The sequence below is a fragment of the Lutjanus erythropterus genome, chromosome 19, assembly GCF_056507025.1.
Source record: "Lutjanus erythropterus isolate fLutEry1 chromosome 19, fLutEry1.hap2, whole genome shotgun sequence".
NCBI classification, from domain to species: domain Eukaryota; kingdom Metazoa; phylum Chordata; class Actinopteri; order Lutjaniformes; family Lutjanidae; genus Lutjanus; species Lutjanus erythropterus.
Window position 1 is genome coordinate 13,618,380 of NC_139335.1, and position 22,981 is coordinate 13,641,360.

The window sequence follows — 22,981 nt, forward strand, 5'->3', positions numbered from 1 at the left end:
TACACTGATAGCTAAAAAAAATATTTTTATTTCAATATCAGTTATGTGACGACATAGAGCCCTGACTGGCAGCTGAATTTGATGAACAGAGCTCGCCTTAGATTGATGAGCAGACCCAGCACCAATGAAATTATCCTCCCATTAGTGAGATTAACATGCCATCAGAGAAATAATTGCTTTCAGCTGAAAAACTGCCCAACAAAATGGATTATTAAATTTGATTGACTGCAGTTGGTCACACATATTAGAATCTCAATTAGTTTTGGCAGATAGTCTCGCTGTAATTAATTGACTAATTATATGGCACTGAATGGACTTAACTTGGATATCATAAGAGAGAGATTTGCTGCATTCTGGGTGCCATTAAAACATGAAACTGTGTTAATATCGATTGTTAATAGTGCCTAACTCCCCTGACTTTTAAACAAAACAAAAAAAAAAACAAAAACAAAAACCATTAAGCTGAGTCCTTGGCTGGCCCGGTGCCGCTGATCAATGCCATGTAACATCCAAAAGGGAGAAATTCAAAATCAAAGCTGTCGCTATAGCAACGCCCATGCCAGATTCCACCAATCAATGGAGCTCGTGGGGTTGCGAGATGCGCCAGGGAAAGGCCAGCGTCCTACATAAAGAGTGCGGGACAGGGAGCCGGGCGGCACACACGGGGCAACACACCTTTCTGCACGACACGACAAAAAGGCACAGCAGCAGGAGGAAGAGTCAGGAGGAGAGTGTGGAAGAACAGAGTGAGGAAGAGAGGGGGAAAGGACAAAGGAAGAGAGGCAGGGAATAACTGAGAAGAAATGGTACGCTCATGTGAACAAGGGATCCCTGCCTGGGTCTGTGTGGGCACCCTGCTCCTCTTAATCCACTCTATCACAGTTAGAGGAGGTAAGATCACAAATGGCATCAGTAGTTTGAATTGTTTGCTTTTAGAGAGTCATATCACTTTTGCATCTCTTTTCTTTTTTGACATCCTACATTGTGAGAGAAGCTGTATTGTTCTATTTCAGTCCAGCTTCCCCCATACTGTCAGTGGATAGTAGGGCACAGCATGAATGTGTGGCTCGTGCTCAGCCTCAGGGCAGGGGATGGGTATTTATCTATTCTACTCATCCTGTCCTCATCTATCTGTCTGCTGGGTGCAGAGAAAGACAGGCAAGTCCATTTGCTGCCTGGCTTTGTGCCGGCTCAGTACAGCGCAAGCTCTGAGGGAAGGCTTTTCTCACTCCTTAAAAGAAGATCCGACTTTGACTGATTTTGACCGAAGCTATCGAAGGCCACATTCCTGTGCTGTCAGATTAGATTTCATTTGAAATTCCTCGTGAGCACAGACTCATCTAATCCTATATTTAGTGACTGTGTATAAAATGATTTATTTAATGTTTTCAGCTCTTCAAAGCTTGAGTGGAAGAGACACTGGAACATTTCTTATTCATAACTTTTTTTCTACTTCTACTTTTCAATCTTTAAGATGTTTTTTTTTCCCTTACAGAATCAGATTTTTTTTTTAAGTATATATTCTGTTTCCGCAGTTATAATGAATTTGGTTACACTGAGCCAGAATCATTTGTCAAAACCACCATGCTCAGCTGGCTCAGGGTGCTGGCTGACTAATTGGAAAAAGGTTACTTTGAAGTGGGGGCGCTTGATTGTGGTAAAGATATGAAGACTGTGTGAGGCATTCCAGGGAGCCAAGTGTGCTCCCCCTGTGTCTCATTAAACCCCCAGTAATAGGCCACTGATGGCTGTGGCAGCGCAGAATGGAAACAGTAGCATGTCACGCTGAGTCTTTCATGTGTGATCCTCCAGTATGTGGCACTTGTACTTACGCACAAGAGGGCCCATAGAAGCAGCCATCTGCAATGGTGCTGCGAACTCTTTTCTAAGCACCTGGTACCGGAGGTTTTCTGAGTCAGCCACCTGGCTTGTTGCTCTCTTTTTCTGTTCATTGAAACCAGAAGAATAGAAGGATGTGCGAGTCTGCTATCTCCCTGACACATATTAGGAGTTGCGGTTTAGTCACAGAGTTTGGGAGCGCTTTTCCAGTTCCTGCTGAGTCAAATCTGATTTAAGTTGTAGAACAAATGCGCATGGATTCTCATCTCAAAAAGCAGAGTCAAGTTGATGCAAATTATGGTGGTTAAAAAAAAGAATATAAAAGAATGTGTTAGAAATTCAGAGATTTAATTAAAAAAAAACTCACAAAAAGCTGATACTGTAGTTAAGTTTATTGCAATTCTAAGTCAAATTTCTTCTGCATTTAAATAGTGCTAATGATCTACCACCTCACACTACTCCTTCCCCAGCTGCCCTGAAGCAGGAGGCAGCGTTGGACAATGGGGCCACGGTGCTGAATCACTCCATGAGTTTGGTGCAGCGCATGGAGACCCTGCTGACCATGGGGAATGGCAGTGACGTCACTCTCCGGGTGCAGACCATCAACACGGACGAGGTGAAGGTGATCCAGGCCCACAGCCTGGTTCTCACAATGCAGAGCGACGTGTTTGAGGAACTGCTGCTCACCCGCAACAACAGCGCTGTGGTTTTAAGGGAGCCGCCTGACTGTGCAGCTGTCTTTGACAAGTTTGTCAGGTGAGTGTGACTCCGGTTGTAATCATCAGTTTAAAGTTGAACTAATGTAACCATACAAATGCAGATGCTTTTGTATTTTACATAATGTAATTGTTCTTCACTCACCATTTTGCCTCTCTCCGTTGGAGGAGTGAGATGCTCCATTTTGTGAAATATTCTAAAATTACACCTGCTGTTTTAGGCCTGCAGTCTAAAATCGGACAGTGTGGGTTTATTCAGTGACTCACATTTGAGGAGAGGATACAGGCTTCAAAATATAATGTGCTTTACTAACTTTACTCACTCTTACAGGTATCTGTACTGCGGTGACATCTCAGTGCGGCTGGATCAGGCCATTTCCCTGCACAAGCTGGCCAGCAAGTACCATGTGTGGAGCCTGCAACAGGGACTGACCCAGTATATGACCCAACATCTGTCCAGTGAGTCGCCCACAGGCCATGTGGTTGGCTGGTACAACTATGCACTACAAATTGGGGACATGGCCCTGCGGGACAGCTGCCTGCAGTACCTGTCCTGGAACCTGTCTTCTGTGCTGCAGAGTGGAGAATGGGGCTCCATCAGTGAAGACCTGCTCCTCTCCTTGCTCCAGCGCTCTGACCTCATTCTGCAGAGCGAGCTGGAGTTGTATGAGGCCCTAGAGGCCTGGATTAGCCAGAACCAGCCTGTCAGTATGACGGTGGAAAGTGCCCTTAGGGCTGTTCGATACGGCATGATCCCCCCTCAGCACCTCTTTCGTCTTCAGAAGCAATCCCAGCTCATGCTGAAGTATTATGAGTCTATCCGTGATCTACTCTATCTAGCTTTCCAATTTCACTCTGCCTCACCTATCCAACTGGCCAAGTACTTTGATGTCAACTGCAGTATTTTTACTCCCCGTAACTACCTGTCCTCCTCCTGGGGTTCCCCTTGGGTCATCAATAACCCCACCCGTGATGATCGCAGCTTCAGCTTCCAGACCCAGCTCGGGCCCAGCGGCCATGACTCCAGTAAGAGAGTGACCTGGAATGCCCTCTTCTCCCCTCGCTGGCTCCCACTCAGCGCCAGGTCAACCTACACCGAGCTGGGTGCCATGCAGCCTACACGCACTGACGGAGGTCGACCTCGCATCATTGTAACACCAGCCACCTCAAGCCCAGACTTTGCTGGCGTGAGCTTCCAGAAGACAGTGATCGTGATGACAAGACAGCAAGGAAAAGTGGTGGTCCGCCATGTCTACAACTTCCACCAAAGCACAGAGGAGGCCGGGGATTTCCTGCTGGATGCCGACCTGCAGCGCCGCGCATCAGAGTACCTCATTGACAGCTCCCTCTATCTGCACATTGTAATAAAACCGCTCTACCATACCCTCCTTGTTGCCAGGAAGTGAGAGCAGGAATCTAGTGTGGCCCCGTCATCGGTCATCCACCCTCCACCCACACAATCACACACACATATTCCAAAGTCAACTCATATCACAGCACATGTTCATGCATCAGGTCTGTGAGATCTCCATTGTTGAGTAGTTTGTGCATTTTTTAGTCTTCCAACTATTTAGCAAGGAGGTGTTTGGTACAACAAAGCACTCACAATTTAACAGCTCAGCAGTCTTTAACACAATAATGATGGTGGGTTTTTCAGCACCTCATTCATACTAAGAAAAAAAATAACACTTCACTGTACTGTATTTGTTCAGGTATTTTATAGTCTGGCAGTTTGTTCCTTGAATTTATTAAATCTCTGTGATGGTTAACGTTGTTTGCATAGAGTACTATAGAAGTTTTGCTTTAAAATAAAATGTTCTTGCTTTTAATTTTATGCATTTCACTATTAAGCAGTCAGATATAGATTTTTAGTTCATGTCACATGCTGTGACATACACTTATATACTTGTTTGTTGTTTACATACCAAAATCTATAAATTAAATTGCAATCCCATTATCAGTGTTCCTTTGTAGATTAATTGCAAGACATGGATGACTGGTAATTTTATTTTTCTTATTCATTGTTAGACATGCATTTTGTTTAGCTTTTAATGACACAACATCATTACGTGATATTCATCCTGACACACATGCAAAAAATAATAATAAAAGAGAATAACATAAAAATCTTTCTGTCTACACTGACTTTTATGAGTATTGCAATTTTTCTTGTATGTATGGATTACACTATGTAATCCATTTTTATTTATTATTTTCCCATTTATGTCCTCAAATTTACTAACTTCTGTGTTTTCATGTCACATTTCCTTATATATTTCTTCGTCTTAATATGCAAATGAGGCTGTCTTTCAACGTGAGTCCCATGGCATGGCACGTGTAGCCTCGTCCATGCGGATGAATTTATTTTTAAATTTCCAGATGCCCCATGAATCACTTTTGAATGACAGCATCCGTATTTGCATATTATGAAACAGAAATGCACAAGGAAATGTGAAAACCCCGATTAATTTCCCCTAACCTATTGTTTGCACATATCCTTACGATGTATGTAGAGACTGACTACATGCTTGAGAAAACTAAATGAATAGGGGGATTAATGTAGAGATAAATAGATAGGCCTATAGAGGCAAATTAAAACAGAAATCTCAATTTATTTCACATTTTATGTCAACATTTATTGTTATATTATTTTGACACATTTAATGTAATATTTGTCTGTTTATTTATTCACGATTATAGCAGTTACGATCCTCCATTTAAAATGTGTAATTTCACTAAAATAAAACAAACTACACATCCCGTGGTGCTTAGCGTGAGGCAGGAAACACGTCATTACGTCCCTGGAACCTTCAGCTGTCAGACTTTGGCCACCCTAAAAGTGCAGGTTTTGTTAGCAAACTAACTCGAACTGTACAAGCCGCGCGGACTTTCTTTAAAGTTGTGCATTGATCCGCTAATCGATCCTTGAACGTCTGATCGGCTGATCGAAGCACTAAGATTGCACGAAGACGAAGCATTTAGTTTTAATCGGTGCTAGTTTTTGCAGAAGCCAGCGATCCTGAGCGGGTGTAAGGCTAGATGCAGGGAGGGAGGGAGTAAAAAAAGGCAAAAGTCTTTGTGCTTCCCTTCCCCCTCATCAAAGCAAAGGGGAAATGTCTCTGTCTAAAGCAGGTAAGTGTTTTTTCCCCACTCTTTTTTTCTTAAACAACCGTGCATATATTTTAAAAACCGAGATGCAGTTTGCGTGGAAGTAATTAAGCTAGCTATGTTTGAGTAACCTTGCCAGGTGGAAAGCTGCATGTATGAGAGGAGGAAAAAGAAGCTAGCCAGCATGTCTTTTCCTGCTTTCTATCATTATGCGAAGTCTCTAGACACGCTGGTGTCTGAAGGTATTCATCACAGACCTACTGATAGTGTACTAAATGATCATTTTTACGGTTCATATTTTAGCTAAATGGTACGCGCGCATTGCTTCGTGTTTTTAAGTTCCCGTGTTGTGGTTAGCTAACACCATTTTTCGCGACAAAAAGGGACTTCTGCCAGGCTGTAATTACCAACCCACTTGCCCCTCAGCTGGAATTCAACTCGCTGGGATTAGTTTCTCCTTTTCGGTCAAAGTAATGGGCACATTGCGACCACAGGTGTTTGCATTTTTCGGCCTCCTGACTCATGACTGAGCGGTTGTGTTGGCTCCTTTCGGCCGGTGTGTTAGCGCAAAAATATCTTCCATGGAAATGAATTTTTTTTTCTCCCCGTGGTGGAAATTCCTTTATTTTTAAAACAGGCGGCGATGCCAAAGGAACCAGGGCGCTATCACACACTTGGCTTCCTCCGGTCTGTCAGCCAGAGTGTGTGTGTGTGTGTGTGTGTGTGTGTGTGTGTGTGTGTGTGTGTGTGCTGTGTAATTATTACTGTACACTGTTAAATAAAACACACACCTTGGAAAAACCAAGGTCCTTCCTCTGCGTCACACACACACTCACGCACGCACACACACACATAGAGCATGATGATGATGTCAATTTACATTTCAAGTTCACCGCTTGTGCTGTTACACAATCATACTAGCGTTACCATGGTCGGGAGTACACACTGTTTTGAGAGGGCTGTGTAGATTGGCTCAGGCAATCACAGCCTTTGGCCTACCATGGCATGTTTTGACTTGCAGCACCAATACCTTGTGCAGCCTCTCTTTGTTGACAGTTCATTGGCTGCAAGCAGACACTCTGCCTTAGCTGCTACACAGGTTCTTTGCTGTAATTACTGTGTGCACCAATGCAGGCCCGAGGAGTCTTTTGTGATTTTATTTTTTATTTTTTTGTTTTCTGCCCACTGTAAGGAGTCTTCCCTTTGCAGGGCTGTTCATGTGTAATGCTGAGGCATGTTTGGAGATTGGGTTCTCCCTAACAGCACTGATAGGGTGGTGTGGAAGATTATCTGTGCATGAGTCATCCTTTTTCTGTATATGGACCCTATCCGTGGCTGGAGCTTCCTGATGGTGACTCGCCACGCAGCTATTGACACTTTGATCCCATGCACAATCCAGAAATTCTTGCTCACATTACGTATGTATAACTGCACACTGGGTAGATTCCACTGAACATCTTTGGGTTTCTAAGAATTGCTGCATTTCCTGTAAAAGGGCACCAATTCATTGCTATTGTCTGCACTTGCTGATCACAGAACATAATCACTCTTAACACAGCCTCAGCAAAACTACTGACTTTTATAAGATACAGTGATCAATACTAATAATGCAAAACAAATTCTGATGTGAGGGTAAAATTTGTGATTTTTTTTTTTGTTTTAGAAGAAATGCAGAATGCAACTTGTGCCATATTTGCATATGAAACAAATATAAATGTTTCATTTCATGATGCACTACTGACAATGGCATGAATTACAAGTCAGCACTGGGATTGCGACACTGCATCCGCCACTTCCCTTGAAATACTTACCACTCTTTAGGGATCAGAGTTCACATTATACTTTCTCTTTGAAGGCCAAGACAAAGTTTAATGTTTTTGTTTTTTATTTCATTTGCCTGCCAGTGTAACAGTGTGTCAGAAATCTACTTACTTGCCCTTGTACAAATTGTCTTATCAAATAACAATGATCAGCTCTAGTGCTGCAATAAATATAAAATGATAGTATATTCAGTTTCATGTAACATTAAATACAGAAACATAAGACATCTCCATATTTGAGAGGTTTAAAAACATTATTTTCTGCCATTGTTGCATGAAAAATTACTTCATTTATTAACTGATAATCAAAACAGTTTTTTTTTTTTCCACTTGTGTGGTCGGGCAAGTGAGTTACTAGATTTCCTAGCCCGATATGGTATTTTACTTGCCCTCGGCAAGCGGGTAATCCTTATTGTTGAGTCCTGCAATATGGCTGTTAATGTTCCAGAAGTCCATCCATATAGAACAACTTAAAATAGCTTTAAATAACAGAGGTGTAGAGCTTTTTTTAAGTGCTGGAGCTCACCTGTGACACGTGCATGTATATACATGCTTAAGTTGTGGCTAGTTTCAGGTCAAGAAGGTCAAGTTTGCATACATTAATCAACTGTAACTGACCACACAATCAAACGTTAGACTAACTTTATTTATAGTTTCGTCATGTTGAAAATAATTTGCAGCAGTCAGTCCACATGACCGCTCTCTCTGTTGCAAATGTGAGTCTGTGCTTTTCTCAACACTTAAATGAAGCATTTAAAAGTCACAACTTGGACCATTGCATTTGCTTTTATTGGCTTTCTTGACTAATCTAAAGCGGTTAAAGTTAAATCCCCCCGCTGTCCTTTAAGTACTGTGGATAGCGCCACGAGGGCAGACAGCCCATTAATGTCATTCTTGCACGTCACTGTTTAATTCAGCTTTATGAACCACATGCAGCAAAATTCTGCACAGAACATAAAATAATCACAAGTATTTCACTTTGATTTCTTGAAGATACGATGTTTTATTTATTTTGTGTTTGACCAATTTATTTCCCAGTGCACATTTTTGGCCATTGATATTTTCATCTACCGGACAACTACACATGATACCAGGAAAAGAAACTGTCATATGCTGGCTAATGTAAACCCTGAGGAGTATTGTCTCACTTAATATAATGAAAATGTAGTTAAATGCAATAACTGAAGAACTTGTTTCTGAAAAAATAAAATGAGGTAACTATTGAGTCTTTTCACATGTTTATTTTTTGCACAAACTTATGGCGAGTAGTATGAATAAGGGGGCTTTCACACCAGGGACCCAAGCCTCAACCCCAAAGTCCTGCTCATTTGATTAGTGTGAACACTTTGTACCATACTCGTGCATGGTTCATTGATCCGTGCCCCGGCCTGCTTGAAAAGGTGGTCTCAAGTACAGTTTTTGTGCACTCGAGTACGGTTCACATGTGAAAGCAAACCGTACCAAAACAAGGAAGTGGACTGCTATTGGGATCTTGCGATTGGCAGGTTTTTCTACCCACCAAAAACAACATAAATAAATGTTATGTAGGTGATGATGCAAGTGCATTCAGTTTCAGAACAACATTACTAATGTGAAAGTTGGCTGGCAGGGGTGTGTAGAGGGCGTACAGTCATACTCAGACACAGCAGACAGCAATCATACCTAGCATGAAAACACCCCAGTAGTATCGACAAGTATCAGTACTGATAGCGGTATTAAAAAAACTAAATCCTAACAAAACCGGTCCCTACACGTCAGATCCTTTCTGAGAATATGAAAGCGGTGTATGTATGGACATATATTTTTTCCTCCTGTGCTGCCTCTATACTTAACAGCAGCTGCTGAGGCTGATGTTGTGGCACTATTGTATCCAATGGTGCTCAGTTCGAGGAACAGGCAGATCTTGCAACAGAAAGTTGCTGTGAAGCTGGCCTCAGTTGGCCCTGACAGGGACAGTGAGCAGCCAGCGGGCCAAGTGAAGTGACATCATATTTCCCAAAGGGTCCCTGACAGTTGTTGTGTTTTAAGCGGATGTGTCCAGTCTGACTGGCTGTGAGTCACATCCCACCCCACAGTCCCGGTTACAGGATCACTGCACACACTGCTACCTGAGAGGGGTCCGTTAACAGCAATTCAGAGTTAATTTAAACTTTAATGTACAGTATTATAAGCTGCATGTTTATAGTATCATTTTGGTAGAGCAGCTTTGACATGTTAGATGTTTTTGTACTGCATCACCATGTTGGTGTGCTACCCTAACTTTGTTGCATGAACAGAAGGCATTTTCGTCTTATTTGACAGGTCATTGGAAGGCTTTGAGTGCTCATACTGTATCCCACGCAGAGGAAATGCAAAGTCTATTTTTGACTGAGCATGTGTGAGTAAATCACACTCCAATCTCTCCCTACCACATGAGACTGCCGTAGTCTGTCCAGACACTGTAGGCCTATTTTAGGGCTGTGGCACAAAATGGACCTGTCTGACGTTTCAGGCCATAGAATCTAAAATCTTAGTAAAACCTCACTTCCCTTGCAGCTTGATCTAGCAAGGAGGGGTTTACCCAGTCGTACTTCCTCTATGTTGGAGTGGTGTGACTCACTCAATGGCAAATACAACCTCACAGTGATAATGACAGTTAAATTCATACCAGTAAACTGACCGGTTGCTAACTACACTCTAAGAAATAAAGGTGCTAACTAGAACCTTAAAGGGTTCTTTGGCTTGTCCCCATTTTGGGTCCTTATAGAACCTTTCTATAAAGGTTCCACTTGGATTATACCTAGAATCATCTGTTAAGGGTTTCATCCACAACACTCTATGAGAGGTTGTAAAAGAGAACCCTTCTGTGGTGTAATGGTGCCACCCAGATCCCTCTCAGGGGGTTCTATGCAGAATCTTTCCACCTTCTAAGGGTGCTAACAATAACCCACCCAGGGGGTTCTACTGAGAATCTTTCTATATTTCAAGAGTTTTATCTAGAACTGACCCATGGGGTTCTACCACAAACCCTTTTATTTTCCAAGAATTTCTCGCCAAGGGGGTTCTAAAAGTGCTCGATGGATATCAATCCTTCAAGAAGTCTTGCCTCCAGAAGGGTTCTGTGGATGAAATGTGTTCTTAATGGAACTCCAAATAACCCTTGATGAACCTTTTCTACAATAAAGGGTTCTTCAGAAGCAAGTGGTTCTGGGTAGAGCCTCAGCCCTTCAGGAAGAACCCTTTTGGAACCCATATTTCTAAGAGCATATTGCTAGCTTTATAAAGAGCTGCAGCATTTGTTCCAAAGTGAAGGTGACTTGTTGGCACATTAAACCAGTTTCTCTGAACTGGGGTAGAATAATTACACAGCCTGTGCGCAGCAGAACAAGAACAGGAAACAACCAGCCAGGTCTAAACTGTTTCTCAACATATCCCAGTGGGGCAAAAACTGCGGCCAAGTCCTAGCGCACGCACAGATAAAGGTCAAGAAAAGTGCTCCATTTTTCCTGTCGACCTTGCAACAAGAGCGAACATGCTGCACACGAATGTCCATGTCAAGAGAAGTCGAGCTGTTTTTCCTGTGTTGTTGCTCGTAGGCCCGGTAGCTGTGTCATTCTGGCATGGACTCGCAGCCCCTTGTGGGAAGTCCCAGAGGCTGCTGGTAAACTGTGTTTATGAATGGACTGCTGTCAGTGATTTTACACAGAAAGGTCCCAGAGCTGCACAGTTTACAGCAACGTACTCCAGATTTAAAAAAACGAAAACATGGAATAGGACCTTGAACCTGAATTTACACAGAAAAAACAATGATAATAATTTGATAGCATTGATTGTAACAGCAAAAAATCATGACAGGAAGGAAAGCTTGATTCCCTTGAACACCCCCCCCCCCCTTCTCTCTTCATTTGAGTCATCATACCAATGCCGATTAGTCATTTAGTCCACCTTCTCTCTATTGCAAGGCCTCAGCTTTGAGTACACCTAATCTCCACTTAGATAACAGATCATTTGCTACAGTTTGTGTCAAAGGCAACCACAAATTGATTGTCACCTGGAAAACACTCTTTACTGCCAGAATAGAACAAAATCCCCTGTCAACAGGCCACTGTGGACATATGAAAACAAGCAAAGTACATTTAGTTTGCGCTTAATGATCTGATTTAGAAATGTGGATCTCCGTTGTGGCAAACCTCCGCTCTAAACTCAGATTAATGCTGTAACTGGGCTCAAAAGTGTCTGTAGCTGTGGAGTCCATTTCCCTGAGTCCTCCTACAAAACACTGCTAATCAGCTTGTGGCTGCTGCTAAATACAGCTGTATTGATCACTGCATATATCCATCCGCTTCAGGGAGCTGAGATGGTAACTGTTTTCTGATTTCTTGTTTCTTAGGGAAGAAGAAGAACCCTGGGCTGAAGCTGGCCAAAGAAGTGTTTGCACAGCCCACACCAGCAGCAGCAGCGTACGGCTCTTTTTTCTTTTCTTCTTTCTTACAGTGTTGAAGTGACTGCATTTTTGCATGAAAAATTACATTAGCGATAATTGATAATTAAATATTAATCAAATGTTGCAGCTCTAGAATAATCTTTATGTAAGTAAATGAATCAGAACAAGGACAGGGTTGTGCCATAGATGTGAAGCAACAAACATTATTGCGTATCGAAAATGGTGTGACAGTCCCCCCCTCCCTCTGCCCTGAGATGGACTCCATTTGTGTCAGGTTGGAAGCTCTAAAAAAAGATTTGTTGACTTGTTTTTTTTACCACTTGGCTGGTCGGATTTACTCACCCGACGTGGCATTTTACTTGTCTGGGGCAAGAGGGCAGTCATTATTTTTGAGTGCAGTATCTGTGTTGCCATGCATGTCTGCAATAAGTAACATAATTAAAATAAGATACTGTAGCACAAAAGGCAAAGCTGTGTTTGAGGCATTTTGTAAATTGTATCTATTAGTGGTGTAAGAAAGTATCAATACACTTGAGTATGGTGATATTATGGTTTGTTCCCCTATGACTAGATAAGACTTTCGATTTTAAGGTCATGATTCAATTTGATTTTTCAATTTGAATATGTTCCCACTGACAGCAATGCCATTGTCAGACTATCAAGTTTAGATTTGTAAAGATCAACTGATCATTGCCCTGACAAATGTCATTTACATTTTAATTTTTTATATTCTATATGGTAGTAAGTGTGATATCACAGCTGCTACAAGGCCAGTAGGTGAGGGTGGAGAGAAAAATAAATACTTTCTCTGAGCACTGATTGTGCTTTTTGTTTCAGTTCTTGAAATTTAAAGCTTATTTCGTTCAATTTTTGATTTTAATATTGAAATTGTGACACCCTCATGTATTATGTAAGACTACATAGAATAACCCAGTTGAATGAATGTTACGTCTGACATACTGTACCCCACTGTCCCTGAATTATTACTCTACAGCAAAACCCAATGTAATTTTCTATTTCACAGATTAATAAAAAATTAAGAAACAAATTGATAAAAAAAAAACAGCATGTCACTGGCTTAGATAACCCTGTGTATTAGATTATAATATGCACAAAAATTTAATTATACATGACTGTTCTTTGTTTTGATACTGGCTGTTTTTGCATATGTAAAAAGAAGAATATTGATATATTATTGACTCAGAGCACTTCTGCCTGATGCAATTGTTAATTCAAGCAAACATCAGAGTTACATGGCTTCAGACAGAGTCAGTCTGTGCATGGATTGCTGGAAATTATAATTGGTTTTAGCTCTGGCTTTAATTCCTCTCTCCCTGCAGGCCCCCTCGAGATCTTGACTCAAAAGCTTGCGTCACAATTGGAGATCAGGTAAAGTTTGCTCAGTATTCCTCTGAAACATGCCTGTCCTACGCTGAGCTGAATAAATATATCAATGTAACGTCTCCTTTGTCTGTCCAGAACTTTGTGGTGAAGGCTGATGACTTGGAGCAGATTGCAGAGCTGGGGAGGGGAGCGTACGGGGTGGTGGACAAGATGAAACATGTGCCCAGTGGTGTTATCATGGCTGTCAAGGTAGGCTGGGAAGCTGCAGCTGCTCAAGTTACCTGATTTGGCATCTTTCTAAATGCACCGCGCTTTTAAAATAGTACCATGACACATAGATGTATTCAACATATGAGCTCAACTTGTAAACATGTGGATGAGGTCTGTTGGATGTATGACATGTTATATTGAGGGTGATAGGACACTGGCACTATATCTGCCCCGCTGATGACACTTGCAGCCCAATATGTGTGTGTTTACATGCACACTAGTATCCTGGTTATCATTGGGATTTTGGGTATCCTGTTTGTGTTTTGTACACGTAAACAGTTTACCCCATTTTCAGAAATCTGGAAGACATCCTGTCCTGGTTTTGAGAAATCTGGATATACAAACCCCAATTCCAAAACAGTTGGGACGCTGTGTAAAATGTAAATAAAAACAGACAGCAATGATTTGCAAATCCTTTTTGACCTATTTTCAATTGAATTCAGTACAAAGACAAGACATTTAATGTCCAAACTGATTATCCCAATGATTAAAAAAAGCGAAAAAGAGAAAGGGAAATTCTTTCAAATTCTTGCTTGAGATATGACTTCAGTTTCTCAACAGTCAGGGATCTCCATTGTTGTATTTTGTGCTTCATAATGCACCACACATTTTCAATGGGAGACAAGTCTGGACTGCTGGCAGGCCAGTCTTGTATCTGAACTCTTTTACTACTAAGCTATGCTTTTATAGCACATGCAGAATGTGTCTTGGCATTGTCTTGCTGAAATAAGCAAGGACGCCTCTGAAAAAAATGTCGGCTGGATGGCAGCATGTCTTGCAAAACCTGTATATACCTTTCAGCATTACTGGTGCATTCAAAGATGCGACACTTAGCTCTACCATTGGCACTAACACACCCCTGTACTATCACAGATGCTAGCTTTTGAAGTTAGTGCCGGCAACAATCTTGATGGTCCTTTTTGTCTTTAGCCCAGAGGGCACCACGTTTATTATTTCCAAAAACAATCTGAAATGTGGGCTCATCAGACCACAGCAAACGTTTCCAATTTCTGTCAGTCCATCTCAGATGAGCTCAGGCTCAGAAAAGTCAGCAGGATTTTTAGATGTTATGTTTTTCATTCTGCATAGTCTATAAACTTGCATTTGTAGATGCTGCAACAAACTCTGTTTACTGACAACAGTTTTCTGTGTCCTCTAGTCGATGTAGTAATGTCTTGTATACTATTATGCTATCATGTTGGTTTTAATACAGTGGGTCCTGAGGGATTGAAGATCACAGGCATTCAGTGTTGGTTTTCAGCCTCGCCCCTTAGGTGCAGAGATCTTTTGAAAATATTCTGTGGATGATGAAATACCTAAATTCCTTGCAATTGTTTGTTGATGAAACTGCTCAATGGTTGGTCGATGCAGTTTTCCACAAAGTGGTGAACTTTGCCCCATCCTGCTTGAACAAGCCTTTCGATGATGCCCCTTTAACATCCAATCACAACACTATCAAGTGTTGCCAATTAAGCTGTTTACACGAGGAATGTTTTAAACAATATTAAACATTAATTTTACACATATCTGCATACAGTTTAATATAGGCTGAAAATAATTAGCAAATCATTGAATTCTGTGGTATTTGTTTTACACAACATCCCAATTTTTTTGGCTTTTGGGTCGGCCTACCTGGACTAGATGGATAGAAACAGGTTATTACGGCACATAAATATCCTTCGAACCATCACATAGTGGCTGAGATGGCGAGAAATGAAGACACACCTGTAGGCAGATGATCAGAAACCTGGATACTAGGGATGTAAAACTCAAGGTATGATAATGCAACAATGAAAAGTCCACAATACAATATTTATCACAATATTAAAAAACAAAGAAACGTGACAACAAATGTCCTTTATTAAATGATAAATCTTAAGTGACATCATATTGCCTTATAAAATTTGTTTTTCCTTTTTAATGTAAAGTGCCTCTGTTTTCCCTCTTTAATAAAATAAGATAAACACAGCCAGCCATGACTCGAGTATGTGCAAAAAATTGGCATGAATTGTCTTTGGCAAAGAATGTTTGAATAATCTATGTATGTCTGCAAAATGCAGCAGTCAGTAGCAGTCGTTTGATAAAAAAAAAAAAAATAAAACAAAATAAATAACCATATACTTAATATCACAGAAGATGGTCACATACCAAAAAGGTATCAAAGTCGCAATATTCTATGTATTGTTTCATCTCTACTGGATACTGTTATGATCACGTTGATATGGATATGAATAACCAGGGTTTTTTTTAGTTCCATTTAAATGCCATATCCCAAATATAATCAAACAGTATGAGGCTCAAAACAGAATACTAATGCACATGTAAACATACTCAGTGATGTTTGTGTCTCCAGAGGATTCGTGCCACAGTCAACACTCTGGAGCAGAAGAGGCTCCTGATGGACCTGGACATTTCCATGAGGACAGTGGACTGCTTCTACACTGTGACCTTCTATGGTGCCCTCTTCAGAGAGGTGACTAATCCGTGACATTCATGATTGGCATGAGTTTCTGCCACTGAGTGTGCGATCAACTCGTTTCTTATTTGACCTTTTTCAGGGGGATGTATGGATCTGTATGGAGCTGATGGACACGTCTCTGGATAAGTTCTATAAGAAGGTCATTGAGAAAGGCAAAACCATCCCCGAGGACATCTTGGGCAAGATCACAGTAGCAGTAAGTCCTGTCATATTTGACAGTGCCAGTTTGTGGTCTTACAGGGAGTTAACGTGCTGCAATCATTATTAATATTATTTATTTAAACACACAGTAAGTTCTGCCACTAGGGGCCTCTCTCACATCAAAATAATAACGAAAGACGTCGTTTGATGATGGTGTGAACTAGCGTGGGATCATGGTAGCTGTAGTTTTCATTGTTTAACAATCAATGAAAATGTATCTGGCTCAGATTTTCAATTGTATTAAAGTTTTCACGATTAGTCAGGTTTTCTCTGAAGTTATAACAACGCACTGTTAAATAGAATTTCGAATTTCTCTGTTTGAACATTTTTGTAAACATGATTTTTTTTTTATATATATATAGGTTTAGTCAGTTTTAGACATAGTGGGCTCTCATTTTTACATTTGTTTGCTATGGATTTAATAAAGTTGAAACAACGCATTGATTGGTACTCTTCAGATGTTCTTTGCATTGTAAATCCAGTTGCAATTTTTTAATTTATTTATTTTTTCCTCTACTTGGAAATGGCTTTGAGGACTGAGGCTGTATTCTAGCTACTTACTTGCCACAGGCTGGACATGTGTTAAAGGGCCAAGACACAAATGTTGCTGAATGAAGCTACAAACCAAACAATAATCATATTATGTTTAACAAATTATTAATTTTGCTGATATTTTCTACATACAGTTTAAATGTGCATGCAAAACACTTGTTGTCATCCAAGAGAATATTTCTTTGTGAATTCAAGGCTTCCCTTCATTTTTTTTCTCTATTCACTCCACAGATTGTCAAGGCATTAGAGCATCTGCACAGTAACCTGTCAGTGATACACAGAGGTAATCAGAAGATTAAGTCATCATTGTATGCAGTGTATTCTACACAGTTTTCAGGTCCCTGATAATGTTTCTCATTGTCGGTTTCTCTCTTCTCATGTTTCTTTCCAGATGTGAAGCCCTCCAATGTTCTCATCAACACTCAGGGCCAAGTGAAAATGTGCGACTTTGGCATCAGTGGCCACCTGGTGGACTCCGTGGCCAAAACAATGGATGCAGGCTGCAAACCCTACATGGCTGTAAGTGGGGACTGTGGTACCAACCAGCTGAGATTTAGGAGAAGTTTTTTCTGAGATTTCCTGACAGATTGCCCGTGTTTGCCCAGTTTGTATTTATAATTACTTATTTTTTGTGTATTCATGTTTCAGAAAAAAACGTTTGTGAAGCAAACCGTGTTTCTAAAAAGTACAACATAACGTGTTCAAGTTTTTTCAGATAGTGATGGAAGTAAATCTGTCTCTCATATCTCTTTCAGCCTGAGCGGATCAACCCTGACCTCAACCAGAAAGGCTACAGTGTCAAGTCAGACATATGGAGTCTCGGTATCACGATGGTGAGTAGGGCTGAATATCAGAATGTGGCTCTTTGTTCGAATAAAGCCATTTGTGATATGTTTAAAGGAAATTAATAAGTCACTGCAGAAATCCATGTCTCTGCTGTTCTCATGTCTACCAGTGGTCGGCTCGACTACAGGAGCTTTAAAATCCACCGATTTTGATGTCGGGTTGCTTAACGCACCTGAGGAGAAACTTCCCAGATGTTCTTTAATCTTAAACACGCAAACACTACCAGATATAAAATAATGGTGCATCACAGACTACAAGATATTATTAAGATAATTGTGGCAAAAGGAGAACGATTTCACACGATCTCGTGGGGAAGCAGATCTAAACAATTAACGAGTCTAGATGAGAAAATGTTTTTGGGAGATGCAGTCATCACAGGTTGTTTATTCTTCAGCAAGAACTTGAGGTGAGATTTTAATTGACGGTTTTAATGTCTGTCAACAGTAGTGTGCTAGTTAACATTAGCCTAAGGGCTGGAAACTTTACGATTGTTTGGCAACATTGTCTGCTGCTCAGCTGCTGCCGTCTCTCTCGTTGCCTAATGCAGTCCAACTCATAAAGAACTGAAGAAATCATCCAGATTTTAACTCCTAAATAGTAAAGCCTGCTTCAGGCCGATATTGGCCTATCGCAGTTATATTGGCATCAGCATATATGTTGTCCAGTATGCACATATATGAAAATATTTTTCAAAATAATAAATAAATAAAACACAATGCAGATTGTTTCAATTCTCTGATATCATTGTTGACAAAAGTTTATTGTTTAATTGTAAAATATCCAGCCTCCATTACAGGGATCATCACAAAAAATGTATTCATGTATATATTCTCTATATTTTGTATTTAAAAAAAGATCTTCCGATGTATTGATATCTGAATTTTTCATCTCCAAAAATACAGGTTTGCTTTCACTGTTCTTTTACTTACTTTGAATGTGAATGAAAATCTTCTACTACTAAGCTGTTATGAGCTTATTTTAGATGTTGCTTAGACCATTGCAAACACTAAAATGGACATGTCAGCTTAGTCTAATGTAATCACTTTTTTCACTATATATCATTTGATTAAAACAGTGGTTATATGATTGTAATGAAATAATGTCGAGTGCTGCAGAGATGAGGTAGTTCTGTAGACCAATCCGCAAGTTAGCATTGCTGTAGTTTCTTTGGACAAAAAGCCAGTGGGATTTTTCCATTGGATTCTGGATTAGTGCAGAAAATAAGCTTTGTGGAAAACAAAAGCTTAACATTTACACGTTTTGTTCAGCGAGATAATCTTCACAAACGAACACCAGCCCAAGCACAAGTGCAATCACCTGTAAGACTGTAAACGAACAACTAGTGTTCAGCTTGATGTTGTTTCATAGCTTTTTTAAGACACATAAAAGCTTCAAAATTCATGAGTACTGTATTTATTTATGTATTTTATGTCATAGAACACAAAGTGAAGACCTCTTGAGCTTATGCTAACCACAACAGACCTTATTTCAGACATGTAACCGAAAACTCATTTAAAAAATAAATAAATAAATTTACTTTGAGAAGAGGGAACCAGAAGTGCTAATTTGCTAACTCATATCTGAGTTTAATGACTCTTTCCTGCGGCACTCTATACTCTTATTTACATAGCAGTTTGTTGACAAGGTGTCAAAGTGCTCCACAAAGAATGAAAACAGAAATATTTCCCACTAGTGAAAGTTGAGCTTCTTCCTTTCGGTTTTGTTTTGTTTGACTTTCACTATGATCCTATTAATACACGCCTCCATTTCAGTCTGCCCTCCCAACAAAAGTGTTATGTGTCATCTTTGGTTAAAAAAATGATCATTTAGTAAACAATGTCAAAGCAGATCCCATTACAGGTAACTCATATTTAAAAGACAACTAATTGCTGAGTCATGATGCCCTTTAATACGTTTGTAGCTGGTGCCGTGTTGATGCCAAATCATTAGTAGTCTGTTTTGTCATCAGTTATTGTACAGTATAACAGATTGACGTTCTCACATGAAGGATGAATTTGACACTTGAAGCTGGAGAAAACTCTGAATTATCCAAAAATGGTGTCATGAAAGGCAAATAAGTACATAGTGTAGAATAAAAACATTTCACTGAGCCCAGTCACAACATGCCATCATGAAATGAAGGTCTAACATGTGATGATTGTTGCTCAATCCGTCCTCCTCTGTCTTCCAGATCGAGCTGGCCATTTTGAAATTCCCCTACGACTCATGGGGCACCCCGTTCCAGCAGCTCAAACAGGTGGTGGACGAACCGTCTCCACAGCTGCCCGCTGACCGCTTCTCCCCAGAGTTCGTAGACTTCATCTCCCAGTGGTGAGCCTCACGCTCGACGACAAATGTGACTTTCATCGACGTTGTGCTCCTCACAAAACAAACAAAAACAAGCGGCACTGAGGCCCAGCAGGGGTCAGTGTTTGCTCTGTGTTTACTGAGGGAGGCAGGTGGCACAAGTGCAATATCTGTGGAGCTCCCACTTGACGTTACATGACGTTTATGTTGCATGACTATTTTTAGATGCCTTTTGTATCAAGTTGTAATACATTTTAATGCCAGTGTTTGCTGTTTTTTCTTCTCACTTGTATTAATCTCTTTGATTTTACAGCTTAAGAAAGAAGCCAAATGAGAGACCAGCTTACACAGAATTAATGGTTAGTAGTTTTTCATTTTTTCCCCTCTTACCAAAGCACATTATAAATGATGCTACTTTTTTTATTTTTTTAAACATTATTTATTATATTGTAGTTTTTTTTAAATGTATTTGACTTTTTTTCATTATTATTATTGGTGGATTTGATACCCTGCACCACAAAAGACACCAAACAAGTGTTGTGCATGTTTTTTTTCTACCCATCTTATGCTACTTTATCCTCCAATACAGCTGCACGATATACTTTAAAAAATTATATTTGACAGATATTCTAATTATGATATGATTCACCATCAGAAGGAATGATCATTTTTGCATCATAATTTTCAATTCACTGAAAAAAAACTTTTAAAATCATAAAAATGTGACATTTGTTGAGGTCTATACCAAGCAAACATTTTTCTTATATCTAGAGGAAAATATTTGTAGGGCAGTGCATCTCTGCAGCACTGCAGTTCTTTATTATAATGCTGTTTTGTCACACATTTTTCTTTATCAAAAGATTGCATCTTCTGTGATTTGGATATTACACTTGGCCATATTACAAGTCTTATAATATAATAAATGTGCAGCCCTATTAAGTGGAGTCAGTCAGTCCATTGTAAAAAGTAATAAAGTTTTTCCGATAATCTTTTAGCCTCAGAAACACAATGATTTGTCATTATTTGGGTGCCTAACAATTAAATAGTTGCAATTGAAAATATTTTTTTATTGCCCATTATTCAGTTTGACTGCAATGAGGTCATTCAACAGTTTTTGAAATGCAATTTTTGGAGTTTTCTAAAACTCAAAGATTCAAGTTTGTCTCAACAAAACTGAGGCTCAAAACCCAAAAATGTACTGAAGTAAGTTGCCTTCAAAATTGTGAGTTTTCTGAGCTTTTTCATTTTTACAATGTAGAGCACAGTTTAAAAACAACCCACAGTTGACCAAAATGATTATACAGTAAAATCATATATATCGCATAACGTTCAGTGTGCTTGGGTTCTTGATTTTGTCCACAAGAGGCCAGGCTTACCCAGTTAACCTACCAGGCCTATGTTGTATGTTTCACATGTAAATAACAACATGGGTATCGTTTAAATATTTTTCGTTAAACAGTATATCTAATACTTTTTTCCCCTGCTTTTTTGATGCAGAAACATCAGTTTTTCACCCTGCATGACTCCAAAGAGACAGACGTGGCCAGTTTTGTCAAGGTCATCCTGGATGACTGATGGGCTCCCTCTGGGCTCCACCCCCCACCGTCAGGGTAGGCGGGGACCTCTCAGCAAAACGAACCAATGGCCTACCTTTTTTTTTTTTTTTCTTTTTTTCTTTTTTTTTTTTAACTCACTGGAATGACAGACTCTCATGCACCCACACACAACAGTCGGGCGGAGTGACCCAAAGACTGACAGCAGCCCAGCAGCAGCACTGGAGTGGGAGAGTGGTGGTAATATGAACTTGTACGGTCAAAAACCCAACTGGAGACGTTTAATTCACTCCTCCAAGCTTCCTGTGTGTGCAATTATTCGACAAATATGAACTGAACCTGATTTTTTTTTTTCTTTTTTTTGTGTTGTTCTTTTGTTTTTGCCCCACTGCCCCTTTTATCTCGGACAGAGCCAGCCATTATTTCTTTGTGACACACATTGTATGAATACTTTGAATTTCATCTGCAAAACCAACAGTTAATGTGTATGTTGTTGTGTATTGAAAGCTATATTTGCATATGCGTCTGTATGTTTTTCTCATTATACAGAGTTTTGATACTGTATATCGTTGACGAGTGTGAATTTTACCAGACTAGGGCCTTATTTGCAAGATTGCATCAGGTGAACAGTTCGACCTGATTCTGCCCTGAGGAGATTGGTCAGTGCAGGGGCTGCAGTTGTTGGCCGAGCCGTGGGAGGCTCCGGAGCAGAGACAAAACACGTAAGAAATGTCAAAAGGTCACATTCTGGATGGGAGGAGTCGCAAGTCATTCCTAGATCTCTTGGCGGCGTGTGTGGCAGGAATGTAAAGGGTCCAGTATCATCTGAACCGATATCAACCCGAGCTGAGGCCCTTCATGCAGTGACCCCTCCGTACTCTTCTTCTTCTTTCTCGGGTATTAACGAGTCGGCTTCAGTGCTGCCATTGTTACTATCTGAAAGTATTCAGGGGTTGCCTAATCAAGCTCACAGCTTTATCTCTTTTCTGTGTGCCATTTTTGCAAATTGTTCTCATGAATTACTGCATTAATTGTTTTTATTTTCTTCCTGTTTTTGGACTTGTTCTGGCCCGCATTTTGATTTTATTTCAGCAGCATTTAAACATTTTTTTCTCACTTGTTGGTCTACCTTTCTCAATTGACCCTTCCTAGGTCCTGCCCCCTTTTTCTCTGTGCTCCAATAACAGTTGAGAAAGCTTGCTACCTTGAACAATTTTCTCCTTGTCCTTTTTTTTTTGTACTTAAATATGTTATGCTTATGCATCCTGTGAAAACCATATATATTCACATCTTAAATTATCTAGCAAACTAACTTGTTAATCTACATCAATCATCAGCTAGCTAGTTAGCTTGCATTTTGCTAACATTAGCTACCATAAGATGTGACCGTATATATCGCTTTCACAGGAAAAGGAGAAAGTCCACCAAGGTACCAGCTTTGCTCATGTGTTATTGGAGCACAGAGCAAATGAGGTCAGAGCTTGAGAAGGGTCAGTTCTGGAATCGGCAGTCTTTTCATATGA

The 22,981-nt window shown here is 40.2% G+C and overlaps 2 protein-coding genes across 2 annotated transcripts; both read left to right on the forward strand.

Annotated features, from left to right (window-relative positions):
- The first annotated feature begins 643 nt into the window (after positions 1-643).
- btbd17b (BTB (POZ) domain containing 17b) lies at positions 644-4,676 on the forward strand. Its single transcript, XM_084744098.1, has 3 exons — positions 644-891; positions 2,310-2,595; positions 2,887-4,676. Exons 1-3 carry the CDS (start codon positions 804-806, stop codon positions 3,959-3,961), a joined length of 1,449 nt encoding a protein of 482 aa, XP_084600224.1. The 5' UTR covers positions 644-803; the 3' UTR covers positions 3,962-4,676.
- Positions 4,677-5,653: 977 nt separating this feature from the next.
- Positions 5,654-22,495, forward strand: LOC146309454 (dual specificity mitogen-activated protein kinase kinase 6-like). Its single transcript, XM_084743833.1, has 12 exons — positions 5,654-5,687; positions 11,853-11,922; positions 13,247-13,295; positions 13,386-13,499; positions 15,874-15,993; positions 16,079-16,195; positions 16,984-17,035; positions 17,144-17,271; positions 17,508-17,585; positions 19,790-19,929; positions 20,219-20,264; positions 21,403-22,495. The coding sequence occupies exons 1-12, from the start codon at positions 5,669-5,671 to the stop codon at positions 21,478-21,480; spliced, it is 1,011 nt and encodes a 336-aa protein (XP_084599959.1). The 5' UTR covers positions 5,654-5,668; the 3' UTR covers positions 21,481-22,495.
- Positions 22,496-22,981: the final 486 nt, after the last annotated feature.

Coding starts and splice junctions, on each gene's coding strand:
- btbd17b (XM_084744098.1), top strand. CDS start 804: ATGGTACGCTCATGTGAACAAGGGATCCCTGCCTGGGTCTGTGTGGGC. Junction 892..2,309: donor CTCTATCACAGTTAGAGGAG/GTAAGATCACAA, acceptor CTCCTTCCCCAG/CTGCCCTGAAGCAGGAGGCA. Junction 2,596..2,886: donor GTCTTTGACAAGTTTGTCAG/GTGAGTGTGACT, acceptor TCACTCTTACAG/GTATCTGTACTGCGGTGACA.
- LOC146309454 (XM_084743833.1), top strand. Junction 13,296..13,385: donor GCGTCACAATTGGAGATCAG/GTAAAGTTTGCT, acceptor TTGTCTGTCCAG/AACTTTGTGGTGAAGGCTGA. Junction 17,036..17,143: donor CCTGTCAGTGATACACAGAG/GTAATCAGAAGA, acceptor GTTTCTTTCCAG/ATGTGAAGCCCTCCAATGTT.